Source organism: Gekko japonicus, unplaced genomic scaffold (assembly GCF_001447785.1).
Source record: "Gekko japonicus isolate JY-2015 unplaced genomic scaffold, Gekko_japonicus_V1.1 scaffold562, whole genome shotgun sequence".
Classification (NCBI taxonomy): Eukaryota; Metazoa; Chordata; class Lepidosauria; order Squamata; family Gekkonidae; genus Gekko; species Gekko japonicus.
Window position 1 is genome coordinate 626693 of NW_015172569.1, and position 9462 is coordinate 636154.

A 9462-nucleotide genomic window follows, 5' to 3' on the forward strand; every position below is an offset into this window, starting at 1 on the left:
AGGGAAGAATGGGAATTCAGACCCAGGGCTCCCAGTCTCCCTTTAACAACTATACCATGCTGATTGTAATTAGGCTTAAGGCAATGACATCTAGGAGCTGCAGTGGCTCAAGTGGTTAAGACGCTGAACTGCAGGCTGTGGAAGGTCGGTAGTTCAGCAGTTCAAGACCCGAGTGTGCCGCATGACGGAGTGAGCTCCCGTCTCTAGTTCCAGCTCCTGCCAACCTAGCAGTTCGAAAGCAAGAAATTGCAAGTAGATAAATAGGGACCACTTCGGTGGGAAGGTAACAGCGTTCCGTGCACCTCAGTAGTTCAGCAGTTCGAGACCCGGGTTGCCGCATGACGGAGTGAGCTCCCGTCTCTAGTTCCAGCTCCTGCCAACCTAGCAGTTCGAAAGCAAGAAATTGCAAGTAGATAAATAGGGACCACTTCGGTGGGAAGGTAACAGCGTTCCGTGCACCTCGGTGTTTAGTCATGCCGGCCACATGACCACGGAAACGTCTTCGGACAGTGCCCATCTGGCTGCCACTCTCACCCCCTCTCACCCCTCTCGCTGTTTTTTTGGGGGGGCACACAGAGAGCCACAGCAGGAAGCGAGAAAGTTTTCTTCTGTGGGCAGAGCCACCACCCCCTATATGGAAGGCCTGACCACCACGTCGTGATGTCATCAAATGTAGGCGTAACATTCCCTAAGCTCTGCAGTTTCCAGCTACTGTCACAAGTGTTTTAACTTGCAGTTTCTCGTGTACCCAACAAGATATTATCTTGATTCTTTCACTGCAGTATTCCAGACACTTCACACTAGCTTACAGTGTTACTGAGTTCAGTTTCCCTTGCATATTTGAGTGCATGTTTCGTATAATTTACAAGCATATAATAGGGGAAAGTGGTGGATGTCTGTTGTATGATGGTACTGTCAAATAACTTCTGGTTTTCAGTATTACTTTTTTTTTACTATTGACACAGCATGAGATGGAAATATGCACAAACTCATACTTAGGTAAGAAGTTTTCACATACAGTAAACTTCAATCTTAATATCCAGTGACCAAAAAACCCCCAGCTACACAGGATATTGGTGTACATTCACAAACGTTCAAGGGAATCAACAAATGTAATAGAGAGTACTAGAAACTACACATTGTGGCCTTCAATGAATCTAAATCTCCCCAGTTGTCATTTTAACTCACGTTGTTGCAGTTCAGGGGCAATATATGTGAAAGGCAACCACATCACTTCTGTAAATTCTCCCTGCCTCCATTTTATCCTAACAACAACCTTGTGAGGTAGTTTAGGTAGAGAGTGTGTGACTGGCCCAAGGTCATTCACCAGGCTTCCATGGCAGAGGGTGGAATTAGAATCTGGATCTTCCAAATACTAGTCTCTGACCCTCTAATCCCATTACTACACTGGCTCCAGTAGCCAGTATTACAAGAATAATGCTTACCCAATTGTCTGGAAAATATTTGTCCACTATCTCCCTCATTTTTGATTGCTGCGTATGAAGAATGGTTGGGTCAAAATACAGCAGGACGTACAACATGGCCGCCTGAGTCGCAAGTGCAGTGCTGCGGTGCTCTGGTAACGGATAGGCCGAAACCTGGAACAGGAGGGGAGTAGTGATAAGGAGGGAGTTAAAAAGTAAACAGGTACCACACAACGTAAGAGCACAGCCCTTACAGCACAGGCTAGGTCTCGTCTTTGGTGCTTTCTCTCCCACAGCATGCCTAGACCTACCTGGTTATATATGTCATCTGACCTCAGGCGACCAATGACCATGCTGATGAAGGTTTCGCTGATGGGCACCCTGCTGAAGTAACTCTCAGGATAGTTTGGTGGCCTCTTGGCTCCCGGTTGGCTCGAATAGCCGGTGCTCCGAAGCAGCTTACATATGTCGTCCATGTTGGAGTCAGCGGAACGAGCAGCGCTGGATGGTAAATGGAGAAAGCCATTTTAGAAAGGAGAAACTGGCAAACAAGAGAGACACCAACAAAATGCCAATGACTCTTACGTCAGGTATGTTGATATTATCTGCAGCTATGTGGTAAAGAGTGGAGGGGCTAAGAACGTGAGCTGGGAAGCCTCTAAAACTCAACTGAATTCACTTGGTGACCTTAACAAAGGATTCTCTCTTTCCCCCTTCCGCAAGGAAATGGCCTACCTTACAAGACATTGGCAAAACTACGGTAACTAGTTATAATAAACAGAAGACCATTAAATGAATTTCAGCAGAAATGGTACGCTTACTACTCATATTACGGGAATAGCTAATTTTTTTAAAAAATCTGAATATCATATTAAAGGTGATGACAATATTGATTATAGCTTTAATCTTTTTATTTAGTATTCCACTAGTATTTAAATATTTAGTAAGAATAAAACTTAGATTTCAACAAATGATTAAGGTTTTAACGATGATTTAATTTTAGCACAGAAGTTTGTTCAGCTGTTAACGATGTAATCTTTCTTATTGTTATTAGATTATTGCTACCATTAGGAACGTTCTTGCTTATTCTTTTAAAGAGACAGCCCATCCCAAAACACTGTAGTATTGATGTTCTATTGTCTGCTTCTATATTTGAAATATGTCTTCTTACTAATACATCTGATTTTACTTGTTGTATGTAACAACCCATAATATTTGATGCATCTGATAAATCTATATTTTCCCCTACCCCCTCTTCCCTTTTGTACCCCACTTTCTTTTTGAGAATATATATATATATTTTTTTAAAAGAAAGTTGTAAAGACTAATGAGAGCCAGTGTTTTGGAGTGCCCAGAATACTGTCCTTTGAATACAGCTGTTTTGCTATTTGTAGGCTGGCCGCTTCAAACATTGTGGGTGAATAAATACGATAATACTGAAAAACACTAAATGTAGAAAAAAATTACTAGATCCCTATCATTACGGCAGGTTGCCCGTGTCAGTGATGGTACATATGCCACAAGGCTATCGGGGAAGGGTGACTACAAAAACATTTATTTTTACCCCAGCGTTAAACTGAGGGCTTCCACCTTTTTCTTAGCTGCATTTATGGTCTGAGGGCCACTGTACGAATATCATTTGAAGTGGCCAAAAGCTGTCTCTGTGGGTTTTATTGATCGATCAATCGATGTTTTGCTGTCAAGTCGCAGCCGAGTTACAGTGAACCCACAGGGTTGTGAAGGCAAGAGATGTACAGAAGTGGTTGGCCATTGCCTGCCTCTGTGTAGCAAACTGGGACTTCCTTGGTGGCCTCCCATCCAAAAACTCACCAGGACCAACCCTACTTAGCTTCTGAGAGGTGATAAGATTGGGCTAGCCTGGGCCATCCAGGCCAGGGTTGGTTTTATAGTCTGTTTCAATATTAATAACTGCATGGGGTTTTACTCATTTGATTACATCTGCTTTTACTTTGCGGATCTCTATTACAGATTTTCCTAAATAAATATAAGACGGAGATGCTAGCCCTGAAGCAGAAGCTGAGTTTTGGCACCAAAGGAACCACTTAGCTCAACTTGTACTAAGCTGCAAGTGGCCATCCAGGGAAGAGATACACCAGCAAATTAGCCACCAAGCCTGAATGTGACATCCTTGGAACAGAGGCTAAATCAGCTCCCCTACCCAGCATCCTCAGCCACCGAATCTCAAGCCTGCTCACTCCTACCTGCATAGACTGGTGCTGGGCTCCGTTTCTTGGTTACACTAAAGTGTGACGGAATGTTCAGAACCAGCTCTCAGAGCCCGTTTGGTGAAGTGGTTAGGAGCACCACTGGGAGCACCGGGTTTGATTCCCCATTCCTCTACGTGCAGCAGCTGGCATGACCCTGGGTCAGTTACAAGTTCTTTAAGAGCTGTTCTCTCACGAGCAGTCCTCGAAAGAGCTCTCTCAGCTCCATCAACCTCACAGGGCATCTGTTGTGGGGAGGGGAAGGGAAAGGAGCTTGTAAGCCACTCTGAGACTCTGAGTAAAGGGCGGGGTATAAATCTAATCTCTTCTTCTTCTTCTTCTTCTTCTTCAGATTCAGGAGCTCTAGACCCATATCTCATCTATCCCAGCGTGCACTTTCCTTGTAAGCCGCTCTGAGTCTCTGAGTGAAGGGTGGGGTATAAATCCAATCTTTTCTTCTTCTTTATATGCACACAATCACACAAGATTCATAACCGAAACAGTGGCAGGGCAGAATCCTGTAGCTCCTCGCCAAACTCCTTGCTTTCTGAAAGCCCACTTGCTTCTCTTTCAGTGACACCCTAGCCAGAATTGAGAACCCGTATGAGAAGAAAAATACCTGTATCGATAGTAGGAAACCAGCATCCTCTCCCGGACTTCCCCTTCGATTTTTTGATCGATGACCAGCAGCATGACGCCGTACAAATAAAGGGCTTCACACTGGAACATGAAGGGGAAGGGGGAAAAGTGTGTTTTCTTTTGTTTGCATTCATAGCTAGGAGAGCCAAAGTATAAAAAGCTGCATTTTATAGCAGAGTCCAATTATTATACTTGAAGTGCTTACAAAGATTACATTTTATTTTTTAATATGTTTTCTTAAATTTTAGAAAAGATGCATACACATTTGTAAACAGTAAGTTAATAACAATTTAACATTACAAAAAAAACAAACTAGTTAACAGTAACATCAAAAAAGTTGAAAGGGGGAGCTTTACGTATTCAGGATGTTAATATAATGACAAGTGCAGGTACAAAGGTTACATTTTAAAGTGGTTCCAGAGTGACAGAAGTCTAACGAGACACTTTTTCGGGGTGGGGGTCCTTTAACGGCACCCTCCTTTTCCATAGCAAAGATCTCCCCCCTCCATTACCCTGTTCTTTATGTCTATAATGCACGATTTGTGCTGACCCCACAGTTGATGCCGCCTGTGGTTAGCGCAGGCAAGGAATGGAGTTGCTGATGCGTAGACGGCCATGAGGAGGCAAACGTCTACCTGTGCTCTCCCTTCCAAAAGAGCTGCACCGTTCTAGATGTGCTCCTGGAGTGGCACAGTCAGTGCTACTTCAATGCATGTATATTTGTAAGACTCTGCAGTAACTCTCAAACGCGATAAGTCGGTTTTTTGGATTTTATTAGCAATCAGAGAAGTTGCAGGTGAATCAAAGGTCTTTGACAGAACTGGCATAGAATACAGGTTGAGCCCTCATGAGAACTCAGGGGCAGCCTTCATTCATACGTCATGATTACATAGCATAAAGGCAGGTTACTATGATACGATGCCTACTGTGAGAATGGTTATCTAATAGACTTCCTGCAGGGCCAAGAGACATCATGAGAAGCGAGCAATCTCCTGGCCGTTGTGGAGGAGGCTTCTCGTAACAGGGTTACAAGCGCACTATCTACCATAGACAACCAAGCATGTATCAACCACCCCCTCGTCCTGAGAATGTCAGAGGAGGACTTGTATCTGAGTGGATTCATTGCTAGCAGGTGTTACAATCAGCATGAGAACAAAAGCCCAGTATGGGAACACAGAGATAAAGCTTTCGGGATAGTATGCGAGCAAGCAGGGCTATGCACATCAGAACACCAGTGCGTATCTAGACTGACCCCAATACAAGGGTCCGATTCTGACAATATTACCAAAAACTCATTAATGCTGCCAGCTTAACACCACAGGTGTTCTGTTATCTTGGTGTGCATATGTGTTGCAGGTGGGGTTGCCAGGTCCCCCCTGGGCACCAGCATGGGGGGGGGGAGAGGTAGGGTGGCCAGATCCAGGTTGGGGAACTCCTGCAGATTTAGGGATGAAGCCTGAGGAGGACAGGGACCTCAGTACAATGCCCTAGTAGAGCCCACCCTCCAAAGCTGCCATTTTCTCCAGGGGAACTGATCCCTGTAGTCTGGAGATGAGCTGTAATTTCGGGGGATCCCCAGGTCCCACCTGGAGGCTCACATCCCTAGTTGCAGGACTGTTGTATAGGTACAAGGTGCCCTGCTAACACATCCTACACACTCTTCCATGCTAACTGTGATCCAGAAGTGTCAGCTACCTGAAGAAACCTGTTGCCTTTGAAGATCAGGACCGCTATTCCTTACACAAAACCAGCATGCCTCTCCCAACTGTGCACTGCAAGAAAACAGCTGGCGTGCCATGACAAATAAACGGCAGGATCTCGACAGCCCAAGTTTTATGCATCCACACCAGTGCTGCCAGTTGCAACTATGCACGATTAATCATTCTGGCTTTGCTGGTATCTAAGCAAAACATCTACTTCTATACTATATACTATACTATATACTACTACTATAAGGAAGGCCGAGCGCGGAAGAATAGATTCTTTTGAACTATGGTGCTGGAGAAGACTCTTGAGAGTCCTTTGGACTGCAAGAAGATCAAATCAGTCAATCCTAAAAGAAATCAACCCTGACTGTTCCCTGGAAGGCCAGATAAGGAAACTGAAGCTCAAATACTTTGGCCACCCAATGAGAAGGGAGCACTCACTGGAGAAGACCCTGATGCTGGGAAAGATTGAAGGTCAAAGAAGATGGGGATGGCAAAGGATGAGATGGTTAGACAGTGTCATAGATGCAACGAACATGAAATTGAGCCAACTTCAGAGGGTGGCGGAAGATAGGAAGGCCTGGCGTGATCTGGTCCATGGGGTCGCGAAGAGTCAGACTCGACTGTGCGACTGAACAACAAGCAGCCTTTGCTGGGGATGGGTGGGTGTATAATTCTACTACCTCTGTTCATCAGGTATGAATGAAATCACTGACCGTGCAATTCAAAGCACAATTACAACCTGTTAAAGCCAGTAAGCTTAAAAGGGTGTAACACTGTTTAAGACTGTGCTGCCCATCACCTCCCAGGTAGCGATGCCACAGAATTACCATCCGTCAAGAGGACAATGATCACTGCATCTCTGCATTGAATGACTACTTCCTTCCAATCAGGATGCATGCCAAAAAACCCAAGGGGTGGGGATCCATTGAGTGTTGCGTGAGCCTGACATACTCGAAGACTTATTAGGTATAAGAATGAAACACGCCTCCCATTTTATCTCAGAGAATCAGTATGTCTCAGCACTGAGAACTCAGGCAAACATGACCTTAAAAGAAGGATCTGCGGGACCCCAGGTCTCTCAAATGGGAGGATGGGAGGGATTGAGGGGGGGAAAACCCCAACTAATCTTCCAACAGTCCCAAAATGTACATTATTTAGGTTTGAATTATACTTGCAAAAGTTAGGTGATGGAAGGGAAGGCGATATTTTAGACTTCAGGTTCAGGAGTGACATTTTGGAATATTGGTGAATTCTCCCTGCAAATAGAAAACTTCACGCCCTGCTGGGCTAGTGTTCTGTCTACAGGGAGGTCTTTTTAAAAACGACACAAAAGGTCATTTAAAACTGCAGTCTGAATCGGTGGAGCCCATCCTACCAGCTTCGTTCTCCTGCATGTGGAAGTCAGGCCAAGAAATCAACAGATTCCATGACTGCATAGAAACTCCAGTGCTTACCAAGAGCTGCTTTCCATCTTCATTAAGCAGTACTGTTTCTAAGGTCTGCTGTATATAAATTCCTTCATTGAGGTCATCCAGGTACCTAAGAAATGGTAACCAAATCTAAGTTAAGCTCTTGGGGAGTGAAGAGTGGGAAAGCGACACTGCAAATTGTACGGAATTGGTTTCTATACCATGGGTTTTTTTAAAAAGGAAGAATTTGACAGTCAGGAGAATAGGATTCATGAGGCACCTTCCTCTAGAATACGGGCCGTTAGAAAGAAGGTGAAGGCCAGACCTTGATAGACCAATGGTTTGACCCAGGATAAGGCTGTTTCATATGTGTTCATCTAATCTCTATCACACATTCATTTGACTGTCTTAGTAAAGTAATTCTCTCACAGCGACATCTCCCATCAGCAATATGGTAAAAATATTGGCCTCCCTTATAACACTGTTGCGAGGGTTATCAGATTAACTGCTTCACACTGAACAGAGTATTTTATATACGGTCAAGATTATTAACCATCACCACCACAAACATGTTTACAGAGAATTAAGCCCTGTGGATGTCAGTAGAACCTACTGGATACAAATGACTTTAGGACCACAGACTTTACCCTTATTTAAATATTTAAAATATTTTATGACCCTCTCTTTCCTGCAGTTTGAGATAACTTACACATTAGCAAATCACCAATAATATTTTTGCGAAAATGAGTGTCCAGGTATGGAGGGAGGAAATCACAGTTATTAAGCGACCCTTTTACCTGTTTAAATCGACGATATATTTATGGACACTCTGGAAAGCCAAATAAAATCTGGTCAAGATTTCAATGTTGTTTTCACGAAATTCATCATCCAGATCGAGGAGTTCAGGCTTGGCTTCCAACTTTCCCTCACATATCTCAGGCCCCTGAGAAGAAGAAACTGTCATTTTAGAGCACCATCGCCACCCCCAAACCAATTTATGAATTTTCTGAAGATCAAAGCCATGATTCCTCTCAGCGTCAGCAAAGCAGCACACACCGAGAGAAAAATATCAGAGGGCCCAACATAACCTCAACCTTCCCAAAGTTTAAGCAAAGCAAAATTCTTACCTTGAAGTAGCTGAAATCAAATATGATCTCACTATATTTCTGTTGATCAGCCTTGTCTTTCAGTCGGAAAACACCAGGGACGAACTCCGAAAGTCTCAGAAGTTCAGCGATAATCGCATTACCGCAAGACACAATCCTCAGAATTGCCTGCCCACAGAGATTGTTTTCAGCCAGGAAATCCAACATGGCGGACTCTGCTCAACTCTATGGTTTCACGCCAAGTCTGTAGTTTCACCCTTTAAATTATCTGAAGAGAGACACATTGCTGGGCACTCCATTAATTCATCTGAAAAGACAGCACAAAACAAAGCACTTTATGGAACTGAACGAAGTTCTTCTCTGAAACATATATTTAGGACACCCATTTAAACTAAACATGGTTTACCAGATAATGCAGGGACAGGCAACGGGAAGGCCCTTGGCTCTATTAAAGCCCGCAGAACAACTTTATCTGAGCATGACAGCCCTAGCGCACTGTATTTAAGCCCTGGCAAAAAGTCTAACCACAGTTTCATCCATGAGAAACAATTCATGCATTTCAACAAAGCAGGGTTCTTCTGACTCACAAAAGCTTTTGCCAAATTTACATGACTTCGTCTTTAGGATGCCATAAGATTCTTTATTGTTTTCACTGTAGCAGGCCATCCCTTTGGAATCATAAAGGAAATGTACTATGTTGTAAGAAACAGAGGGATCGTACATTTCAGTGCAGAAAAACCTAAGTTTTAAAAACTGTACGGAGAATATTTAAATCCCCCCAAAAAGAGCGTTCCCTGTGCATGCGCAGAGAACACTCTGGGAACTCTGCGGCGGGCTGGCGGCTGGGAGGCACTCTAGCCTCGCCGCCAGTGCTGGGGGGGGGAATTGGGGGAGGAGAACATTGGGCCCGGCGGCTGGGAGGCACTCAGGCCTTGTCGCCAGTGCCCACG

The 9462-nt window shown here is 44.2% G+C and overlaps 1 protein-coding gene across 1 annotated transcript in view; it reads right to left on the reverse strand.

Moving 5' to 3' along the window:
• KIAA0196 (KIAA0196 ortholog) overlaps positions 1-9462 on the reverse strand; it is a 53346-nt gene that overhangs the window by 40961 nt on the left and 2923 nt on the right. Inside the window, exons 2-7 of the mRNA XM_015421343.1 lie at positions 8534-8819; positions 8204-8349; positions 7452-7536; positions 4269-4369; positions 1736-1925; positions 1446-1598 (exon numbers count right to left, since the gene is read on the reverse strand). Coding sequence (XP_015276829.1) covers positions 1446-1598; positions 1736-1925; positions 4269-4369; positions 7452-7536; positions 8204-8349; positions 8534-8719 — 861 coding nt within the window. The 5' untranslated portion in view covers positions 8720-8819. The remainder of the gene's footprint in view (positions 1-1445; positions 1599-1735; positions 1926-4268; positions 4370-7451; positions 7537-8203; positions 8350-8533; positions 8820-9462) is intronic.